General features: G+C 39.7%; 1 protein-coding gene across 2 annotated transcripts in view; it reads right to left on the reverse strand.

The window, feature by feature from the left end:
- Positions 1-14,694, reverse strand: part of TAF1B (TATA-box binding protein associated factor, RNA polymerase I subunit B) — a 385,284-nt gene extending 370,590 nt beyond the window's left edge. For both annotated transcript variants that reach the window (XM_030198879.1, XM_030198880.1), the window contains exon 1: positions 14,597-14,694. In XM_030198879.1, the coding sequence (XP_030054739.1) occupies positions 14,597-14,671 (75 nt within the window). In that variant the 5' untranslated portion in view covers positions 14,672-14,694. The remainder of the gene's footprint in view (positions 1-14,596) is intronic.
- Positions 14,695-25,399: the final 10,705 nt, after the last annotated feature.

Below are 25,399 nucleotides of genomic sequence, written 5' to 3' on the forward strand. Positions count from 1 at the left end.
GGGATCTGTCCCCGCCCCATCCCCACAAGCTCTGTCCTCGTCCCTGTGGTTATTGCGGGTTCCCGTGTCATTCTCTAACAATCTCACCAAACAAGGGAAGCTCCTGTCTGCATTACCAATACCTGGCTGTGGGCCTTCCACAGGAGAATGGAACAAGAGTAAGGCCCTACGAAGGACTCAAACAATGACAGAGGGCTGCTAGAGCTCTCCCTTGAACTATACCTGGTAACCAACAATTTGGCATACATAGAAGAAAACCGTGGCTAGGATACAAGCATATCATTCCTACTTGCAGTCCACTAACTAGGAGACATCTTCTTGCAAGTCGAAAGCCTTCGATGACTGAAGGACCCATACAGGCCACAGAGCTGTCACTACTGAGACTCTTAAAGACCTAGACCAGACCTTCGCAAGGCCCATGTCATGAATATGAGACTGAAGCAGGGGTTCTTAACCCAATCCTCAGAAAACACCCAGCCAGTCAGGTTTTCAGGACACCCACAATGAATATGCATGAACTGCCTCTACTGTATGCAAATATATCTTATACATATTCCTGTAAAGAGAAATGTAACAAGAAGCCTCCAAAGTATGTTTCCACAAATACGCTTTACTCTCTATACCTTTCTACAAATGATGCTCGATGTTTTGACCAGTTTTCAGACCAGATTCAAGATTGCACCACATGACATAGCATTTTTTGTGTTACATAAGTACATAAGTATTGCCATACTGGGAAAGACTAAAAGCCCATCAAGCCCAGCATCCTGTTTCCAACAGTGGCCAGGTCACAAATACCTGGCAAGATCCCCAAAAAAGTACAAAACATTTTATACTGCTTATCCCAGAAATAGTGGATTTTCCCCAAGTCCATTTAATAATGGTCTATGGACTTTTACTTTAGGAAGCTGTGCAAAACTTTTTTAAACTCCGCTAAGCTAACCGCCTTTACCACATTCTCTGGCAACGAATTCCAGAGTTTAATTACATGTTGAGTGAAGTAACATTTTCTCCGATTCGTTTTAAATTTACTACATTGTAGCTTCTTCGCATGACCCCTAGTCCTAGTATTTTTGGAAAGCATAAACAGACGCTTCACATCTACCCGTTCAACTCCACTCATTATTTTATAGACCTCTATCATATCTCCCCTCAGCCGCCTTTTCTCCAAGCTGAAGAGCCCTAGCCGCTTTAGCCTTTCCTCATAGGGAAGTCGTCCCATCCCCGTTCTGAACTTTCTTGATGTTCTGGAACTTTCTTGTACAGCTTTTTCCATTTGAAGTTTTTGTGATAGCCAGAAATTGATGACAACGTGGGACAAACATTCTGAGAGTTGAGAAAAGGTGATAAGAAAAACAGTACAATGCCTATTTTGTTGGACTCCACTCTAACCAGTCCCTCGGTGTAATTTCCTCATTTTGTAGTTTGATTTCCAGGCATGACATGGGGAACTGCTGATTTTCCCAATCTCTAGAGAATTCACAAATATGGAGGTGAGGCCGAGGACCTCTCTCTACTGCTTCTTCTGCTTCCTGGTTTGTGGGAATTTCTTTTGTAAGAGTTCCTGCATCAAACGTGTTAGTATTAATGCTTATTTTTAGCAAAATAGCAGCTTGCCCTTCATCAGCTGGACTCTGTAACTCACTTTCAAATGACACGAGTCTGCTTCTTCTCTCATCGGTACTGCTGTTGATATACTTAGAATACAGGTATCGTCTTGAACCTTCTTTATTGCAAATGAAAATCCTAAGCTCTGAAGAGACTACTAGCCCTTTTTTAGCTTCTTTATCACGTTTTTTTCTTCTCTCGACGTTTTCCAGATCCTGACTAATGATGATAGCTCATGTTGATATTGACTGGACCACCTTTTTGGCACAACTGGAAGAGAAATAGAAGGCAGCAGACTGCGAGCTGTGCAGAGTTTTACATTTTTTTTCAGTTGAAATTACCTAGCTTAGCTTTCTGAAGCATCATGAGAACTTACTGAACACCAGGACTAATTTTATTAGAACTGCTATTTAATTGGGATTCGCCCCACATCCCTACTACAGCACCCTTCTCCCACTCCGCTCCTCTACAACCAACTGCCCACACACTAGGATTAAGAGTAACCCATTAGATTACAAAACATAATACTAATCTATGGGTTTGCATTATAAAAGTACCAATTACCAATAAAAGAGCAGGCAAAGAAATTGTATAACAATCAAATGGAAGATAACGTCTTTTATCTTATTGGTTGCAAAAGCGGGCAACCACAAAAAAAAAAAAAGTCATTGTGATGAACTTCCAGTTGGATCATCAAGACTGCAAAACATTTGGATATCATACCACTGATTGGAATCTACATCAGTTCTGATTGTTCAAAGTTTAAACTCAAGGTCATAGGTATAACCTATGACCTTGAGTTAAGGTTGAACAAGCAAAACTGATGCGGATTCCAATCAATGGTATTCCCTAATTCCTGCATCTGTTGTTTTTCTTAACTTCAGGGAAGGTACTGCAGATCAGAGTGGTCAGTCAGAGAATAAATGTTGCGGTGACTTCCCTTTGTGACTAGCAGCAGGAGCAGGGCACTCTTTTTGCTCACAAAGAAAGTACATAATATCATGTTTAATTGAGAACAGGGTTCAAATATTACACAGTTGAACTGTGTGAAAACTAAAAACAGAAATTCTCCATGCTGCCCACCTGCCCCTTCCCCTCCCAACAAATTAGATTAGTTGCTTTAAATTCATAGATCTGCTACTTACTTACTAAGGCAGTAGTACAACTGCAATGAAGTTAACTTGCCTTGAAGATCTTAAGATGGACACAGCCCTCTGTACAGCTTTGGGCAACCTACTTTGATGATGACATCTGCCTCTGCACCACAAGACAATTAGATGAAATTCATCATGCCACAGACCTAAAATGAGCCTGCCAGCACGAGCTCTGCCACCACAGCATGCAGGGTACTATCTGATAGTTAAAGTAAAGCAGCATCTGCTGCCTCTGTCGTCTGTCTTCTCTCTCCTGCTCATGTGTGCCAGGACAGGGGTTATTGCGTTAACACATTAACTGTCCTCTGCTGCCACAAGTACTTCCTACTGCATCCCCTCCAGTGGCAGAAACAGGCAGTATGTCACACAAGAGGAAGCGGGATGAGGTGAAAAGAAGGACCTGCGGCGGCAGAGAAGTTAACACGATAACCCAGGTTCCAGCACGCACAAGCAGGAGACCAATGCAGCCTTCTTCTGCCTGTGTGCCTACCTGCCTACCACCAGAAACCTTGCTGATGCAGCAGCACCAGGCCCCCCTTGGAGGCCGAGCCCAGATAACCTTGCCCCACCACCCACGGCAGCCCTGCTTCGAGGATGCCTACTCTCTTGATTATCATCCACAGCAAGGCAAACCTTTCCAGATAACTTGTTTGCAACACTGCATATGAAAATATTGAATCAGATCAAGCACCAATCCCTAAGGTACTTCACTGTAATATCCTTTTCTCTGGCACAAATTCAGTTTACCACTATTTTCTGTCATGTCCATTCAGCTAGTTGCCTCCCAAATTAGGTAATCCAAAACTGAATGCTATATTAAGTAACGCTGTAGTAGAGAAGTTTGCATGAAAACAAGCATTAGAGAAACCAAAGAACAATAACTCTCTCATGTGGATCCCAAGGCTTCACTTAATACCACTGTAAGACCCGATTCTTTTTGGCAGTTCAGTGAGTACCATCAAAAAGCACCTGCTCCGTTCAGGTAGCGCACTGACTGTGCGACTGAGTGTTGTAGCAGAAGAACAGATCAGGCGCCCCTTGTTCAGAGTGCAGCAAGATTATTTGCATATTTAAAGGGACCTCACTTGGCTCTCATATTTTTTTAATTCTCAATATTGTCATCTATATCAACAGTGCTCACCAATATTTGAATTGCATGGAGTCTTAAGAATTAACCCAGTGATTAATTTCATAACTATAAAGATGTATGTCACGGTTTATTTATTTTTAATCACAGTGCTATAGTTATTATAACATCAGCAAATTGGAGGATTCCTTTTACCCGTGCTTTTGTCTCACAGCACAGTGATGTCATAGTTAACAGGATGTTAATTAGTCCAATGAAACTGTATCATGTTTGGTATAGTAATTTGGCAATACAAACATTAACCCTATTAATATGGCTGATATACGAATCAAAAGTAAAAGGTATTTCGGTTGTGATTAACTATTATTCATTTATGATTCATTAACAGCAAACACACAAGCTTTCAGTTTGCAGCCTGACATTTCACCCTAATCGCATCACTATTTGTGTTATGAAAACTATATTGTTATCGATGTGTTTACTGTACTAAACGTATTTATCAGCATGACACTAGGAGTACATTATTTCTCCGTGCTGATTAAATGACACTGCAACTATCTTTCGCATACTTGTCAATGAGTGTGATGGAGATATAAGTATTAGTGCTATTGGTTGCATTGAAGAAGTATCATAATTCCAGTATCTTAATGAACAGTTTACCACTTTTCTCTACTTGAAACTCCTTTTGTGATTCAGTGTAGTGATCATATCGATATCAATCTCTATTGATTCTAAATTGTCCACATTGGGATCATGTTAGAAGGTTGTAATACGTGAGCTATCTAACACGATATGCTATTGCTAATGCAGTCTACTAATTGTTCTTATAATATTATTTGTCTATTGTGCACATAATGTTATCTGTCTGCAACACGTGGTTTTACTATTCTTACAATGTTAAAGTGTTTATTTCCTATCTAAATATGAACTGATTATAGGGAAATTTAAATTTTAAAAAAATTTAAATTTAAAAAAAAAAAAAAAAAAAAGACATATACCTATAGGAAAATGTCACAATACAATCTTTTCATAAGTGGTGGGATTCTCTTAGGTATAACATTCTCTCCCTCACTTTATTATGTGCTTTACATCCTATGCCATTACACTTGTGCTGATGTTTTTTTTTCTTCTAAGCACAAGGTTAGCATCATTACATGTTTAAGTCGTTTTCTCACACAATTATTAAACTATGCAAGTTTTCATATCTATAAGTCACAGAATATACATCAGGCTAGGTTCTTTGAGAATTTTCATAAACATTCTCTATGGTTATTAAAATAATTTCTTTCAATGTAAAGGGCCTGAAAAATCCTATTAAGAAAAAGAAAATCTTGAATTATATCACAAAGTTAAATCCTGATATAATTATGCTACAAGAAACCCACCTATCAGTTGCTGAAGCTAATAGGATTTCCATAAAAAATTTTCTCCCCCCCTATCTTCTCATCTGCTATAGGAAATAAGAACGGAGTCATGACTCTTATAAAAAAAAATAAGGATTTAGACATACTATCTCATAAAAATGATAACTCGGGCAGATGGGTTAATATTAACATAAAAATATGTAACAAAACAATATCGTTATTAAACATTTATGCACCTAATTCAGACTCACCTGAATTTTTTCTATCACTGGCAGATATGTTAGCAGCTGAAGGTGACACACCCTGCATTATAGGTGGTGATTTTAACCTTATATTAAACCCCATAATTGATAGGAAATCTAAATATGCCTATAAACCTCCTAAAGCAACTCAAAATCTTCTCGACCTAATATCTCAATTTAAACTTTGTGATATATGGAGAATTACACATACGACAGAACATGATTATACCTTTTATTCAAATCCCCATAACTCATACTCCAGGATTGATTATTTTTTAATATCGTCATCTTTGATAGCTGACGTACTTAACACGGACATTGGCAATATTTTATTATCAGATCACGCACACATTACGCTGCAGCTCAGCATCAACCAAACACAAATAAATAGACATCGTTGGAGATTTAATTCCACACTCCTAATTAATCCTAATTTCATAGAATATATATCAAAAGCAATGCAAGAATATTTTCACTTCAACTCGCCAAATCACACTTCTTGGAATAATTTTTGGGATGCTTTTAAGGCGTTTATAAGAGGGGAAATAATAACATTTACAGCCTCTAGAAATAAAGAATTAAATAATGAAATATTGGAATTAGAAAATAAAATAAAATCTTTAGAACTAATACATATAAGTGATACTAACAATATACCCATATTAGAAGAGCTTAAGGCATCCAAACTCAAATATAATACAATATTAGGTACTAAAGCTAGCAAAGATATTTTTAATAACAATGCAACATACTGCTATGAAGGTAATAAAGCAGGACACCTCCTAGCTAATTATCTGAAAGCCCGCAAAGAAAAAAACTACATCTCTTCAATCAAAGATGAGAATAATATTCTTCTAACAAATAACATAAACATAGCAAATAGATTCCAATCTTTTTATAAAGACTTATATACTTCAGACATTGAAACTGAGTCATTAAACTATGATTTTTTGGGAAAACTAGAACATCAAACTATCACAGAAGAAGACAATAAGATGTTTTCTAAAAAAATCACAATAGACGAGATTAATATAGCTATCCTAAACATGGCGACAAAAAAGGCTCCCGGACCGGATGGTTTACCAATTGAATTCTATTCAGCCTTTAAGTCTATATTATCCCCAATTTTATGTGATTATTACAATTACATGATAGAAACTGGTAATATAAAAGGCACTTTTACTGAAGCCAATATTATTGTGCTATTGAAACCTAATAAAGATCCCAGTTCTGTGCAAAACTATAGACCATTATCTTTAATAAACTTGGATGCCAAGATATTTGCCAAAATTGTTGCCGAGAGATTACAACTTTTCCTACCTAAAATCATACAACGGGTTTTATGAATGGGAGATCCTCCTCAGATAACACAAGAACCTTCTCTAACATACTAATGCATGGACAAGAAACATCAGATCCTTTGGTTGCAATAGGATTAGATGCTGAAAAAGCATTTGATCGTGTAGAATGGCCATATTTGTTCAAAGTACTACAATGGTATGGTTTATCTGCACAATCAATGAATATAATTAAAGTCCTGTATACCTCCCCAACTACATTTATTCAAATTAATGATGTAATTTCTAAGCCTTTTACACCAACAAGGGGCACTAGACAGGGTTGTCCCTTATCTCCATTATTATTTAATATAGCCCTTGAACCATTATTAACAGCGATTCGTCAACACCCCCTTATCAGTGGCGTTAAAATCGGTCAACAAAACATTAAATTAGCCGCGTATGCTGATGATGTCCTACTATTCACCTCTCCTACATCAATCCCTCACATACTGTGTTTAATATCTAAATATGCCAAAATATCCGGTTATAAATTAAATACCACAAAAACGGAACTTTTGTCCATAAATTGTGTTCATCTGAAACATATTATTCAACAATATAATTTTCAATGGAATGATAATCAAATTAAGTATTTGGGAGTTTTATTTGGCAACACTATTGAGGACACTATTAAATATAACTCTGAAAATATAATTAAAATTACTGAATTACTAACTCAAAAATGGTCACCATTAAGGCTTAATTGGTGGGGTAGACTAGAAACCATAAAAATGATGATAGTGCCAAAAATTAACTACATTCTTAGCATGCTACCTATGTTACTAAATCCAACAACATATAAGAAGGTTGAAGCTAAATTAGTACAATTTTTATGGAATAATAAAACACCTAGAATTTCAGTTAAAAAATTGAAGGCATGTCCACTAAAAGGTGGTGTCAATTTTCCTAGTTTCTATGATTATCACATATCTTTTCTCCTAAAGCAAAACTCAGCATTTACAGTGGGGGAAATAAGTATTTGATCCCTTGCTGATTTTGTAAGTTTGCCCACTGACAAAGACATGAGCAGCCCATAATTGAAGGGTAGGTTATTGGTAACAGTGAGAGATAGCACATCACAAATTAAATCCGGAAAATCACATTGTGGAAAGTATATGAATTTATTTGCATTCTGCAGAGGGAAATAAGTATTTGATCCCCCACCAACCAGTAAGAGATCTGGCCCCTACAGACCAGGTAGATGCTCCAAATCAACTCGTTACCTGCATGACAGACAGCTGTCGGCAATGGTCACCTGTATGAAAGACACCTGTCCACAGACTCAGTGAATCAGTCAGACTCTAACCTCTACAAAATGGCCAAGAGCAAGGAGCTGTCTAAGGATGTCAGGGACAAGATCATACACCTGCACAAGGCTGGAATGGGCTACAAAACCATCAGTAAGACGCTGGGCGAGAAGGAGACAACTGTTGGTGCCATAGTAAGAAAATGGAAGAAGTACAAAATGACTGTCAATCGACAAAGATCTGGGGCTCCACGCAAAATCTCACCTCGTGGGGTATCCTTGATCATGAGGAAGGTTAGAAATCAGCCTACAACTACAAGGGGGGAACTTGTCAATGATCTCAAGGCAGCTGGGACCACTGTCACCACGAAAACCATTGGTAACACATTACGACATAACGGATTGCAATCCTGCAGTGCCCGCAAGGTCCCCCTGCTCCGGAAGGCACATGTGACGGCCCGTCTGAAGTTTGCCAGTGAACACCTGGATGATGCCGAGAGTGATTGGGAGAAGGTGATGTGGTCAGATGAGACAAAAATTGAGCTCTTTGGCATGAACTCAACTCGCCGTGTTTGGAGGAAGAGAAATGCTGCCTATGACCCAAAGAACACCGTCCCCACTGTCAAGCATGGAGGTGGAAATGTTATGTTTTGGGGGTGTTTCTCTGCTAAGGGCACAGGACTACTTCACCGCATCAATGGGAGAATGGATGGGGCCATGTACCGTACAATTCTGAGTGACAACCTCCTTCCCTCCGCCAGGGCCTTAAAAATGGGTCGTGGCTGGGTCTTCCAGCACGACAATGACCCAAAACATACAGCCAAGGCAACAAAGGAGTGGCTCAGGAAGAAGCACATTAGGGTCATGGAGTGGCCTAGCCAGTCACCAGACCTTAATCCCATTGAAAACTTATGGAGGGAGCTGAAGCTGCAAGTTGCCAAGCGACAGCCCAGAACTCTTAATGATTTAGAGATGATCTGCAAAGAGGAGTGGACCAAAATTCCTCCTGACATGTGTGCAAACCTCATCATCAACTACAGAAGACGTCTGACCGCTGTGCTTGCCAAAAAGGGTTTTGCCACCAAGTATTAGGTCTTGTTTGCCAGAGGGATTAAATACTTATTTCCCTCTGCAGAATGCAAATAAATTCATATACTTTCCACAATGTGATTTTCCGGATTTAATTTGTGATGTGCTATCTCTCACTGTTACCAATAACCTACCCTTCAATTATGGGCTGCTCATGTCTTTGTCAGTGGGCAAACTTACAAAATCAGCAAGGGATCAAATACTTATTTCCCCCACTGTATGTATGATAAAGAACAACTCAACACCTCATCATGGTTCCAGATTGAAATGCTAAAGCAACCAGACACACCCACACATTTCTTCCCTTGGTCTCAAAAGACTAATGTTTCTTCTAATGTTTTGTTTAAAACTCTTAGAACTGTTTTTAATGAACTTGATTCAGTTGTCACACATCCCATAACACATACTATGTACATCCCAATTTGGAACAATCCAAAATTAACAATTGTTACATAAATTGGAATACTTGGAAAAAAGCTGGTATATGGACTCTCAATGATGTTATAAAAGATAATTCTTGGCTGCCTTTTGCCCAACTAAGTATAAAATATGGTCTTAAAAGTTCTCAATACTACAAATGGGTTCAACTCAAACACTGTGTAACTAACTCCGTAGATATAAAAAAATTAACTACTGATTACCCTTCTTGTTGGCAACTTTGCAAGTCTTTTATGACTTCCAAAAAAGTCGCATCTAAATGGTACAAAATACTACAGTTAGCTAAATTCAAAGAACCTACTAATACCATGCAATCATGGGAATGCGATCTAAATGCTCAACTAGATGAAAAAAACTTGGGAAAAATTTTGGTTTAAAATTACTTATACCACCAAATCAGCGTCCATTTCACAATCTATGTTCTACTTAGCACACAGAGCCCTATGGACTCCTGCTAAACTCGCCAAATTGAACACAATAAAACCAAAAAACAGTGCGAATAAATGCTGGACCTGTGAAAAAGATGTTGGAAATCTTAAACATATCATCTATTCTTGCCCATATATTCAAGAATATTGGAATTCTGTATGGGACACAATATCTTCCACCTTGAATATTCAAGATGTTTTATCATATAATATAGTTATATGTGGATCACTAATGTTACAATCATCAATAGACAAATATCAAGCACAATTACTGGATTTAATGTTACATCAAGCCCTTAGAACACTTTTCTTTTGTTGGAAAGATCTTGACAAAGTAACTTATTTATCATGGTGGAATTCTGTGTGTATTTTAGCTAAATATGAATATGCTGCGGCTGAAAAACATAACTCACTTGTTAAGTACAACAAAATATGGTCTCCTTTACTAAACTCACTACGTAATAACCTTTGTCAGAATTGAAATTATGTATTACTCCTGTGACTTATGATTATGATCTGTTATCGAAATAATCCCGGACTTGCCCTAACTTGAACATGTATGCTGATGCTTGTTACTGTTAACTTGTTAAGCTGGCTAATTGCTTTATTTTAGCCATTTGTTATCATTTATAAAACACAATAAAAATATTGGAACTAAAAAAAAAAAATATTTAAAATACCTAGCCACTACATTTTACAAAGAACTTTCAAGTGCTGCCAACTGGCTAATTGGCAGGTCTAAATCAAGGAAGGTCAGCAGCTGGCAGGGCCTTTAACCTGACAACAGAAATGGTCCCTGCTCCACCCACTACCTCACTCAATCTTTAGCAAACACTTGCATGACTCCATCCTCCTCTGGGTCCTAAACCAGGGGAAGCTGCCTCAGCCAGTAGATATGGCAGTAGCAGGATGCAAGTTAACCAACCCATACCTGTGGTGACCCCACCTCTTCTGCTTACACACATGGCTGTTAAGAAACCCATGTGGGAGGCACATGACAGCTCAGTGCTAGTGTTCACTCATTCTGCTGCTGCCTCCATAAAATCAGGCTTCACTGATAATGTGTCCCCCCTGATGTGTCTGCAACGGAAATGGGCAAAAGTTCATTTTATATTAGCACAGAAATGAAGGCACTATCTAGAACAAAAGATTCACAGAGGCATAAGCTTTCAGGAGCAAGAGTCCACCTGTTATCAGAATTTGTCCTGGAAAACTCCATATCTCAAACCTTTTGGTCTATATGGTGCCTTCAGTTTCCTTATTGCTAGAGCATGGGTTTATTTTTAGGTAAGCACCTAGAAGTACATATGCTCTGAAATCTACACTTACATCTTTCTAGATTTATAGCCTGAATGCATTATCAGTAAACTCTCTCTTTGGCCTTCCATCTAACTCGTTGGGATGGTAAATCTTACTGTTACAGATGGTTCACTCTTGGCATCTCAGAGTATAAACTACACTCTGAGAAATTACGCAATTATGTGCCCACACAAAATTAATGTGGGCACACAATCACATAATTCTGCAGAATCATCAGATTCTGAGTTCCAAAAAAAAAGTGTAGGCAGAAGCCAAATGTAGGGCTGCAGACTGGCAATTACCCAAAGTCAATCAATCTACAGCATTATCCTACCTTTAGAGAAAGAAGGGACCAGTATTGCCAACTATTTGAAACAACTAAGTTGCTTCTCTCCTTACATTGAGACGGCAAATCTTATCCCAGTTGTGCATGCCATGATAACATCAAGACTGGATTACTGTAATGCACTCTACACTGGTCTGACTACAAAGGGCCTACATCAACTCCAATTGATTCGGAATGCTGTAGCAAGACAAATAGGTTGCAAGCAACATGACCACATCACACCATTTTTGCAAAAACTTCACTGGTTACCAGTACAATACAGAGCTAAATTTAAAACTACATGTCTGATCGTCAAGGCCCTTAAAGGAAATGGCCCCTCGAGTACTTGAAGAACAGGAACACCCTCTAAACACCTTCCAAGGAAACTAAGGTCCTCCCAAGAAGTATCTCTAACCACACCCTCTCCAAAAGACATTACACAATGTGATACCTGCAAGTGAGCCTTCTCCGGAGTAGCCCCAACACTCTGGAATACACTCCCTGAAAGGCTCTGCTTAAAACAAAACTCTGTTCTTCACGAAGTAGGTGAAAGCTTGGCTCTTCAATCAGGCCTTTAATGGAAGAAGTAACTAACTTGTTAGTCTCACTCACACACACAAGGAGTGACGTGGGCTGCACATTCTGCAGAAGGACATGTTTATCCATTCCTATCCTAGCTGAGATAATATTGAATCATCTCTCTGACCTCACGTGCAACTTAATTAGTCCCCTTACTTCTAACTCCTCTTACCTACCTACCCTGTTTACTAAGCCACGCTAGCAGCTGCCTGCCATGCGCTAATGCCGACACAGCCCATTCATTTTGAATGGGCTGTATTGGCACTGCAGAGTGGCTTAGTAAACAGGGGGGTATATGTTCCATTTTTGTTTATACCCTACACTGTGCATTAAAATGTTTTATTATGTATTGTGTTGACATTGTACATAGTAAACAATGCCACACTTTGTATTGTTATTCGAATATTTTTACTGTTGTAATTATGTTTGATTTATTCTTACTGTATACCACCTTGAGTGAATTCCTTCAAAAAGGCAGTAACTAAATCCTAATAAATAAATTAAATAAATAAAATAAAATGGGCTACTTTTGAAGGCCAGCTGAAGAACGTTTTATGCAGTTATGGGTCTTGGGCTACTTTCTTGAAGTCCATACAATTTTTTGGGTGATATTCACTGTTCAGTTGAGCACACAAAACCCACTGAATTTGCAACACCGACTGGACAGCGAGAGCACATCCCCCTACCATGCCACTGGCCTTACCTCCAGCCTGCTGGAGGGAATAATGCTGAAGGGTACAAAGCTGAGACAAGATGCAGCACACACTGCTGCTGCATCAAAAGACCATTACCACAGTGACGTCTGCAAGATAGAGATACCTGCTCTCCCTGCTGTTTTACTTGGTGGCACAGTTATCTTCTCCCCACCCACCAACTATGTAGCAGAATCTTCCCTGGTAGCCCAGCAGGTACCAGACATCCCAGACCCCGCCCCCTCTTGCAACCCCCTCAGACCTGAATTTTGCTGGATCAGAAAAACCATGGCCTAGTTAGCTTAATCATAGAAGAGCGTCTCCCCTCCTCCTCATGGGCTGGAATTATACCTGGCCCAAAGAGTGGGGAGCAGTCCAGGTGGCGTTCTCCGTCATCCTCACCAAAAGGAAGTGCCTACCCCCAGCAGTGTGTCCTGACAAACCTAGGAACCAGTTACTGCTATTTTGAAAAACGGCAGCCAAAAAGGAGGACTCTGCCTGGAGTGGAGGAGTGGCCTAGTGGTTAGGGTGGTGGTGGACTTAGGTCCTGGGGAACTGAATTCAATTCCCACTTCAGGCACAGGCAGCTCCTTGTGACTCTGGGCAAGTCACTTAACCCTCCATTGCCCCAGGTACAAATAAGTACCTGTAAGCCGCATTGAGCCTGCCATGAGTGGGAAAGCGCGGGGTACAAATGTAACAAAAAAAAACATAGGGGAGATGTTCTGCCCCAATCCATGACTAGGTCAAGGTGTTTCCTGGGCAGAGTTAGCGGATAGAGCCATGAGCCTTCAGGGGTTGGAATTTGAAGGGTTGGAGGAGGTGCAAGAGCAACCTGAGTCACCATGATTTTTTCTGAGGAAGGTGGAAGGGGGCCACCAGGGAATTATGAGAAGAATCAATGGATAGGTGAGAGGTGCAAAGAAACTACTTATTAGTAGTAGTATTTGTATAGGGCATCTAATAAACTTTTTTTTTTTTGGGGGGGGGGGGGGGTCAGGAGAAGGTGCAGGGGCTAATTGGACCACCAGGAAAATTTGTGGGATGGAATATAGGGGGTAGATATATGAGCCACCAGATAATTTTGGCAGAATTAAAAGTGGGTGTGAGAAGTGTAAGGGAATCTTGTGGGCATCAACAGAAGAGAGTGAGAGATGCAAGGGGCCCACTTGAGACAGCAGGAAATTTGAAGGGGGGCGATGGAGGGGTGTGAGATCCAAGGGGGGTTAACTGGGCCATTAAATAATTGAGAGTGAGCAAGGAGAGGGTGCAGAGGTTACTTGAGCCACCAGGGTAAGGTGGGGGTGGGCACTGTAAGAGTGCAATCTACAGAATTGGGCGGGCGGGGCGCAAGGAAGAAGCCAGTAGAAATACCAGAAAATGTTGTGTGGGTCAAGACCGTTTGGCTATTTTGGGGCTGCTTTTGGAGTGAGTTATGGTTGAAACATTGTTAACCATCACATAACCCTGGAAGGCACGAAGCGGTGTAGAGGGATGAAAAGCAGGCTTAGGGGCTGCGCTACAGGTCCGGCCTCGGAAAGCAGCCTACAAGTTAGGGATACTGCAATGATACCAAATCACACGCATTTGGCTACCCTCGTACTCTTACATACCGAGCACCCCTCTTCACATACATTCGGGGCTCGGGAGGTGGGAGTCCTGTCTCCCTTCCCCGTTGTTTGACATTCTCACCCACAACTCGTACCTGAAATTGCCCTCCAAAAATCTCAAAGTTTTCCTTCTGCGGTCCGCTGTCCCTTAAGACACAACTTCTTCTCATCTCTTCTTCTGAAGCATCCCGCCTTCCTGGGAACAGGAAGTTGCATCAGAGAAAGCAAAGGTTTGAGAACAGGAGGCGTCATGACGTCAAAACGTTGAAGCCACCTATGTTAGTCTCTGTATGTTTCCCCTTCCCCGCGCTGCCATCGTTCTGCGTACACTCTAAAGAAAGCTGCTGCATGTACGTTATTCTGTTATTATACCTCCTCTGTGTACATCCGTATGCTGCACAAGCTGACATGTTTGAAAATATAAGTGAGATTAAATAAAAATACTAGCAACAATAAAGAACGGCAAGGTGGATGCAGCAGCTCATAGGTTTGTTTGTTTGTTTGTTTTCAGTAACGGGGGAAACAGAGACTAACCAAATTGGCTTCAACTCTCTGACGTCATGCCTCCTGTTCTCAGTCCAAGGCGGTTTAATAAACTGGAAAGGAAGCGAGCCTATCTAGTCCACTGTATAAGCAAGGAAGCCAATTAGGACAGTCTAAGTATCCCTTTCTCAGCGCAACCGTCATCCCTGTGCACCCAAAACAAAGCAAGCAAACCTATGAGCTGCTGCATCCACATGTTTTGTTTTTTTTATTGTTGGTCCATCTGTAACAAGTCTAAAGCTGTTTCAATTGGATAGGCAATGCCTTAAAAGGTGAAGGACAAAAGGGTTTTTTTTTAAATTATTGGACAGCTTTTTAATTTATTTGAAAGCTTCTCATATCTATGTGGATATAAATATCATGAAATAACAATTGAATATCACTAAAACAAATTAAAAAAAATTATTATAGCTGGTAGAAACAGCAATTTTAAACTCTGCATTTTGTGCTCATTTTTCTACACTGAAAACTAAATACACTGTATACAATACAGATGGCCAAATTTCAGTGAGGATATCATGTTTCCTGATGGGTTCATCTTAAAGCTGATGGAATATATTGAAATTAAATGGAAGTAGCATTAAACTCTCCTTTCATTGAAGCACATGGAATTACATAGTCAACTGTTTTGTAGAAGTTTACCTTTTAGATACACAGATGGATTATTCTGTTGTTTGAGCACATTTCAGGGACAAGTGGTATATAAGCCAAAATAATAAAAATATTTTCTGTCAAATAGTCCTCTCATTTGTTGAAACATAACTAAATGGGCTATAAGCCCCTAATGCAGTCCATTGGTTTGCTTATATTTTGTTCTTGTGATGGCTTATACTGTGCCAGAACTGGAAATACAGTGAGACGGAATAATAGAATTCAGTAACATCCAAAACTTTTTTTTTTATGTTTTAATCATCTTTATTAAAAGCAAAACATGTTGGTTGATAAATTTCATACAGAAGAAGAAAAAAACAGTAAACCATCCAACATGGCACAATAAAAACTTTTACAGAGAACATACCTCAAGAACCCTTTTCCTCCCGTACTCACCTCCCTCCCTATAAGCCCACCTGACTGTTTCCACCCGCCAAAATAACACAATAGATGTACAGATCAGTGGGATTCAAAGCATTTCATAACAAGCACTGCCTCCACTGTATGCAAATCTCTCTCATGAATATTCATTGTCAATATCCTGACACATATGAATGTCATAAATAAATAGATAGAAACTCTGAATGTTGAGCACCTGATTATCATAACATAATGTCTGTTTTAGTGGGCCATTACCAGGAGAAAAAAAATCTCTGCACGAATATAACACATGCTAGAGTGTCCCTGTAACCAGCCCCTCCAACTGACCACTGATTAAGATTTATAACAAATTACTACTCTACCTATGGAAAGTTATTCCATTATTACACTTCCTCTGTGTACATCCGTATGCTGCACAAGCTGTCATGTTTGAATATATAAGTGAGATTAAATAAAAATGCTACCAACAATAAAGACCAACAAGGTGGATGCAGCAGCTCACAGGTTTGCTTGCTTTGTTTTGAGTGAACAGGGATGACAGCTGCGCTGGGAAGGGGAAACTTAGATTGACCTAATTGGTTTCAGAGTTCTGACATTACTTCATGCCATGTCTATTAAACCTCCTTGTCTCAATCAACCCTTGGGAGATGGCACAAGGAGGTTTAATGAGAGGAGGCGGCAGGCAAGGAGGTTAGATTGAGAACAGGAGACTGTATGACCCTATCTAGCTCATTAATAGGGCTTGAAGCCAGTAGGTGGAGTTCCCTCACTCAAAACAATAGCAAACACTATTGAAAGCAATAGCAAAAGAATATTAGAAATAAGGGACTGCCTATGAGTGGTCTATTTGTAAAAAGTCAAAAGCTGTTCCAGTGGGATAGGAAGTGCCTTAAAGGGTGGAGGACAAAAGATTTTTTTCTTTTATTTTTTTTATACTTATTTGACAGCTTTTTGATTTATTTTGAAAGCTTCCCATATGTAGATATAAATATCATGAAATAAAAATTGAGTATCACTGAAAAAGGGTTGAAAGGGTAGGGGAAAGGGCATCGAGAGGGAGGCAGGAGGTGATAGAACAGAGGGGAGAAAAAGAAAGAAGAGTGGGGATGCTGGATGGAAGAGGAGTACAGAGAGAGGAGAGATGAGAGAAAGAGGGGACATGGAAAAAGGCAGGGGAGAGACAAGCTGCTGGGGAGAAGGAAGGGGAGCAAGGGGGATGGCTGGTAAGATGGCGGGGGGAAATAGGAAAAATGCTAGAAGGAGGGGTCCGAAAGAGGGAAGACACTGGATGGAAGAGGAGTACAGAGAGAGAGATGAGTGGAAAGATGCAGAGAGAAAGAGGAGACATGGAAAAGGGCAGGAGAGAGAGAGAGAGAAGCTGCTGGGGAGAAACTGGGGGAGAACCTAGCTGGTCAGAGGGAGAAAATGTCGGATGAAAGGAGGGAAATAGAGGGGAAATGCTGGAAGGAGGGGCAACAAAAAAAGGAGAGAAAAATTACAAATGGACAGGAAACCCTCGCAAGAGAGTTAAGAGAAGAAGAAGGAAAGCAGAATCAAGAGACTGGGACCAACACAATTAAAAAAGTAAATGGCCAGACAACAAAGCTACAGAAAATAATTTTATTTTTAATTTAGGATAAAGTAATGTGGTAACTGTGTTAATAAAGGTAAATAAATGCAAATAAAACACAAAATAGAAATTAAGGTGATACCTTCACTGATTTTAAAACATTTTTGATTAGTCTTCAGAGACCAGCACTTCCTTCCTCATGTCAGGAGAGAATATCATAACAGCATTATACTGTGCCGACCTGACCTGAGGCAGGAGATTTTGGCCTCTGAAAGCTAATTGAAAAGGGTATTAGGCTATTAAATAAAAAATTGTGATCCTTTGGAAGCTCTGAAGATGGAATATATTGAAATTAAATGTAAGTAGAATTAAACTATCCTTTTATTGGGGCACATGGAATCACATCTTCACTTCATCTGTTTTGTAGAAGTTTACATTTTAGATACACAAATGGGGTTATTCTGTTTTGAGCATGTTTCAGGGACAAGTGGTTTTATAAGACAAAGTAAAAATACATTTTTTTTCATGCAGATCTCTTTTGTTTAAACATAACTAAGGGCCCTGTTTATTAAGCTGTGCTGTAGGCACGCTAATGTTTTTAGTGCACTCTAAAACTTAGCAGGCGCTAACACTAGAGACAATCATAGGAATATATGGGTGTCTGTAGCATTAGCGCACCTTAATAAACAGGGCCCTAAATGGGCTATAAGCCTCTAATGCAGTCCATTGGTTTTCTTATATTTTATTCTTGTGATGACTTATACAATGATTACACTTAAACTCCAGTATATTTAATAAGTATCAAATGTCTTTATTGAAAAAAATGTGCTTTTACCAACTAGTACTTATCCTCACTCAAATCAATGCTATAATCATTCATTCACCAATCACTCATGGTACCTAACTAAAAACACTCCATCATTACATCACTTGAAATGTACAGCATTATCATTCATTTATCACCAACTCCACAACGTTGGTTTGTTGTTAGTTTTCAATTGGATCATTATACAATGCCAAACTAAAAACTTTTATCTCTCTGGTCTATAATAAAAGGAGCTCATTGTGAACACTATCCACCCTAAAAGGTTGTTTTGTGGCTGTACATGAGGAATTGTGATATTGAATAAATAAGTATATGTTTTTGTTCCTAATCATGCATCTAAAGGTTATATAATCCTTTCAAGAAAGACAGTTAATTGTTTATCTCAATAGTGGAATATAACCACAGAGGCATGGTATGATCGCATTTTCAATATGGTAATACTAGAGCCCAGCTAAGAAACAGGTTATTTTGAGTTAGTCTTCACTGGACCAAACTTGCTTTCCTTGTACCATCACTATCCAGTTCGATAGGCAGTGTCTTAAAAGGTGGAGGATAAAGGATTTTTTTTTACATTTATATCCCGCATTATCCCAAGTAAACTAGGGTTCAATGTGGCTTACATTTGAAAATACAGTGAGACAGAATAATAGAAATCAGTAACATCATGGGAGGAAGTAGATGGATATATCTGAAACATTTAACAAAGTTGAGATTAGCGTATATATACACAAACTAACAAACAAACATACAAAAAAAATTCTCTAGATGACTGCTTTCAGACATCTTGTTAACAGAACCTAGGAAAGACCTCACCTCATAAGCAATAAACTAACTAACAGCACACAACACCACCACCACGATCCTGATCAAAAGAGAATATTGCGGTAAATCCACTTTCTTGAACGGAGTTGAACGGGTAGACGTGAAGCGTCTGTTTACGCTTTCCAAAAATACTTGGACTAGGGGGCACGCGATGAAGCTACAATGTAGTAAATGTAAAACGAATAGGAGAAAATTTTTCTTCACTCAACGTGTAATTAAACTCTGGAATTCGTTGCCAGAGAATGTGGTAAAGGTGGTTAGCTTAGCAGAGTTTAAAAAAGGTTTGGACAGCTTCCTAAAGGAAAAGTCCATAGACCATTATTAAATTGGACTTGAGGAAAATCCACTATTTCTGGGATAAGCAGTATAAAATGTTTAGTACTTTTTTGGGAGCTTGCCAGGTATTTGTGACCTGGATTGACCACTGTTGGAAACAGGATGCTGGGCTTGATGGACCTTTGGTCTGTCCCAGCATGGCAATACTTATGCACTTATGTAACACTGCGGATTCCTCTGGTAACAGCGCAACCGGATTCAATCACCGCAACACTAAGGAGCCAAAAATACTCCTAGGAATTTACTCCCTAACATTGATCCAAACATTAATAGCTACACCTCACGACAAAAATAACATCAAACCCATACTACACAACTAATTCCGGACAATCAGATACACCAACGTCCACCAGAACCTACAAAGGAAAATCATCATCCTACGAACAAACCGTACAAACTGCAAAAAAGGGTTCAAACAAATCCAAACCAATAAACAAACGACAACTAATAAAGGTCACCACATTCTCAATCACAGAAGAACCATACCATACAATTAAAGTGGGTTATATTAATGCTAGATCCGCAGTAAACAAGACAGAAACACTAACGATTGGATCACAACGGAGGTCCTTGACTTACTATTCATTAATGAAACATGGATCCACGACAAAAGGATCCCATAATACTGGACCTATGTTCTCCAGGATACAAAATCACACACTGGACCAGAAAGGGAAAAGAGGAGGAGGCATCGCTCTAATCTACAGATCTCACTTCACCACAAAAACCACAGCCAAGTCAATAACACCTCAACTCAAAATTGCCTCAATCAGGTTACACCACAAAATCTTAGTTGACCATCTGAACTGTCATATTATATACAGACCACCAGGTAACTGGAGCGAAAGCCCAAACAAATTTCATGGATTTCATATCAGCCACATGTACATCTAACTCAAACGTACTGGTGAAAGGAGATATTAACCTTCACTTAGAAGACCCAAACTCAAACGGTTGTCTGAGAATGTAAGGAATTCTTCCAACTTTGGGATTTTGGCCACACCCGAATGTTACCCACTCAAAGGCCACACACGACCTACTCGCACACAAATTCTCACCAGACCAAACCCTCACAATAACAGAACATAAATGGTTGGAAACACCATGGTCTGACCACTTCAAACTAAATCTGACCCTAAAATGGCTGAAGAAAGGACATCACCAAGCAGATGAAAAAACATCATACAATACAAGAGGTCACATGGATGCAAAAACATTCTGGCAATCGATTTACGACAACAATTGGTCAGCTCCATTTGATTCCATAAACTACCTCGTGGAATGGGAAAAGAGATGCATCTCCGTGCTAAATAATATAGCCCCCATACGAACAAAGACCTCACACAAACTAAACAAAACCCCATGGTTCAACGATGATGTAAAAAAACTAAAACAATATATACAGAGGACTCAAACGAGCATGGAGAAACACAAAAACGCATAAAATCTAAACACATGGAAAGAATCACAAAGAAAATACAAATATGAGATAAACAAATCCAAACTGAATTACTACAAAGCACAATTAGGAACAAACTACAAAGATATGAAGAATCTACATAAGCTACTGGATAGGCTACTAGACACCAAACCAGTGACAGCATCAAACACAAGGCATTCCACCAGCAGATGAACTTGCTAATTACTTTAAAGAAAAAATTGTCAACCTACGCAAAACCATGTCTCAGGAGCACAGTAACCTGGATACCTTCCTTGATGAACTAGACCCACACTCAGGAGAATACTCAGCAGACCGAACTTGGTCAAACTTTATCCAGATCACAAATGAAACAGTTGCACAAACAACTAGTAAGCTCTCCACCGCTTACTGTCAACTGGATGCATGCCCCAACTATTTAATTAAATCTCCACCCGACTGATTCATTGTAGAGCTCACATCCCACATAAACCACATGCTCCAGCAAGGCCTATTCCCCAAGGATAAAGGCAACATCTTACTCACACGGTTACCAAAAGATACCAAGATGAAAATAAATGAAAATCACCAACTACAATCCTGTAACATCCATCCCACTGACAACCAAACTGATGGAAGGCATCGTAGCCAAACAAACTCACGGAATATATCAACAAATTCTCAATTCGCATGAATCACAATTGGGCTTCAGATCCCTCCATAGCACAGAAACTGTCCTATTTATTCTCCTGGCCAATTTTAAGAAGGAAATTGCACTAGGTAAAAATATCCTCCTACTCCAATTTGACATGTCGAGCGCATTCGATATGTTAGACCACAATATACTACTAAGAATACTCAACAAGATAGGAATCGGAGGGAATATACTCAAATGGGTCAAGGAGTTCCTAACCACAAGGTCATATCAAGTAAAGTCAAACTCGGACATATCACCACCTTGGAAAACCAATTGCGGAGTACCACAAGGATCACCTCTCTCACCCATTCTATTCAATCTAATGATGACCCCACTAGCCAAGTCCCTTTTCAATCAAGGCCTTAACCCTTTTCTGTAGACGGACGATGTCATAATATACATACCTTTCAAATCAAACCTATCAGAAATCACCAATGTAATAAAGAATAGCGTAAGCATAAAGGATTCCTGGGCAACGGCATTCAAATTAAAACTTAACAAAGAAAAAACACACTGTCTTATACTTTCATCCCAACGTAGCACAAATCACCCCACAACCATACATATTCCGGAATTCACTCTCCCAATCTCAGACAACCTGAAAATCCTCGGTATTACCATTGACAAGCAACCTAACTCTAGAGAACCCAAGCCAATGCCACTACAAAGAAAATGCCCCTAACGAGTAAAACTATTCTTCCCAAGGGAAACTTTTTGTAACATGATTCAAACAATGGTTTTAGCCCAGATTGATTATTGCAATGGTATATACGCGGGATGCAAAGAACAAATCTTAAGGAAACTTTAGACCACTCAGAGCACAGCAGCCAGGCTTGTCTATGGAAAGACAAGATTTGAAAGCGCTAACCCCCTTTGCGAAAAACTGCACTGGCCACCAATCAAAGAACGTATTACTTTCAAGATTTGTACTCTGGTTCACAAAATAATCCATGGCCTAGCTCCAGGCTACATGAACGAAACTAATCGACTTACCACGTAGAAACACAATCGAATCAACAAGAACATACCTAAACCTTCATTTCCCGAGATGCAAAGGCCTGAAGTATAAATCAATGTATGCGTCCAATTTTTCCTACATAGGCACTCAGCTCTGGAATACACTAACAAAAGACCTGAAAACCATGAATATAAAGCAACTTACGCATCCAGCTTCTCCTATAAAAGCACACAAACTATGGAACTCACTGCCAAAAGTTGTGAAAACAACCTACGACCATCTAAACTTCAGGAAATCACTAAAAACCAACCTGTTCAAAAAGGCATACCCTACCAACCCAACATAAATGCCTACACTCTGCCACACAGCAAAACCAAAGCTCGTAATGGACACTATATAACCTCTCCTCTCTTCGATCCCCATTGTGCCTGAACCTTAATTGATCACAACATCACCTTGTATTTGTTTCTCTACCGTACTTAGCGAACGCCTTTACGGTACTATGTAAGTCACATTGAGTCTGCAAATAGGTGGGAAAATGTGGGACACAAATGTAACAAATAAATAAATAATCATCTAAACTTCCAAAAAAACCTAAAGACTCACCTTTTCAGAACCGACAAACATTGAATAATGTATCACAAAAACTAAACCAAGAAACAGACAACACTCATTCCCTCTCCACACGATCCCATTTTTGAAAACTACACAGGACAATCCACACCAAATCTTATTAATTGTACTTCCACTCTGTATCTGTCCACCGGAGTATGTACTCACCTCTCCGGAACTAGCCACACTGAGCCTACAAATAGGTGGGAAAATGTGGGATACAAATGTATCAAATAAAATAAATAAAAATATACAACTGAACATTTAAAAGTCTGTCCTTTAATGATGCCCCCAAGGGGCCCACTGCTCCTGTTCCAAACTCTGTCAATCTGGTATGATTCAAGTCCCTTCTGGTATCTGTCTGGCTCCCCCTGCCTAGGTACGATGGCAACCCCAAGATTTGTAGAGGGTTAATTAATCAATGTCTTATCATCTTTGAACTTCAGGCTAGAGACTTTCCGACGGATTGAGCTCAAGTGGCTTACATTATCTCTCTACTGACAGGCCAAGCACTTGCATGGGCCTCCCCACTGTGGGAGCAGAATGACCCAGTGTTCAACAGTCTTCATGCTTTTCTAGAATAATTCCATCGAATCTTTGCTGAACTTGGAAAGGCTTCTTCAGCAGCTAAGGAGCTCCTACATTTCAGGCAGGGGACTCAGATGATAGGGAGTTATGCCAATCAGTTTTGCACTTTGGCCTCTGAAGTATAATGGAACGAAAGTCTGTTAGCAGTGTTTTGGCACGGATTAGCTCTGTCCATCAAGGATGAACTTGCAGGGCAAGATCTTCCCTCTTTTCTTGATGACCTAATTGGTTTCTGCAATTGGATTGATATCCGATTTCAGGAGCAAGCTCAAGAACGTCACTCTGTCCGTCAGATGGTTCTGTTGGGACCCGGCTCCCAACAGCCCTCCCTCTCTTCCAAAGACATTGCATCGCCAGATCCCAGAGAACCTATGCAAGAGGGCCACTCTTCTATTTCAGAACAAGAGAGGCATTGACATCGACTTGAATTTGTGTTTATATTGTGGAGGAGAAGGGTCACTACATGCTCAAATGCCCCAAGAAGTTGGAAAACTTTCAGGCCTAACCCTGCCTGGGGAAACAGCACTAGGTCCGCTCTCAAGGATTCTCCGCATTCAATTTCTGGCATCATGTATTTATTTAATTATTTATTCATGATAGACTCAAAACAGACTCAAGTTTAATGTGGCTTACAAACAAACAATAAGTGAATAAAACATAATAAGGTACAGAATATAACACAAATTACAATAACTTCAAGAAGCAAATTAAAACATGTGCAGTAAGTAACCAGGGATTTAGACTATCTCAAGGACAAACAAATAATTAAGGGTGTATAGGTGAGAGCATAATTAGGCAGGACAAGATAGGAAAAAAAAGGACAAAACAAGATTAAGAAAAGGATGTGGGTAGAGTTCAATATAGTTCTTTATATTCAGAAAGACCAGACTGAGAAATGTGGACCTGGACATTGGACCTAGGTCAGGAGGTCAAGAGCACCAAGGCCTTTATTGACTCAGGAGCCAGTGGAAACTTTATCAATGAAGTTCTAGTGCGTCACTTCAAGATTCCCATTCAAGAATTAATTAAGGCCATTCCAGTCTCCTCTGTCTACAGGAACATCCAGGGGAATCGAATCCAAAAGTGTGCCCCTCGGCCTAAGAATTGTGGCTCTTCACAGAGAGGCCATCATTTTTCTATGTTCTTCAGACCACTGCCAATCCCATTATCTTGGGTCTAACCTGGCTGCAGAAACACAGTCCTAGTATAGACTAGGAGAATGGGGAAATTACTACGTGGAGTGCTACCTGTCGTCAATGCTGCTTAGATACTGCACAGCCCACTTTTACTCTAGTCATGATTGACTGACATAAGTTTTTCAAGTACACTCCTGTCAGCATATGCAGCCTATGCTGAGGTGTATTTTCAAAAAACCATACTGAAAAGCTCCCTCCTCAACGGGAGTATGATTGCCTTATTGATCTCCTCCCTAGATGCTATCTCGAGGAAGAGTTTATCCCCTTTCCATCCAGAGACTCAGGCTATGTTGGATTATAT

The sequence above is a fragment of the Microcaecilia unicolor genome, chromosome 3 (assembly GCF_901765095.1).
Source record: "Microcaecilia unicolor chromosome 3, aMicUni1.1, whole genome shotgun sequence".
In the NCBI taxonomy this organism is placed as follows: Eukaryota; Metazoa; Chordata; class Amphibia; order Gymnophiona; family Siphonopidae; genus Microcaecilia; species Microcaecilia unicolor.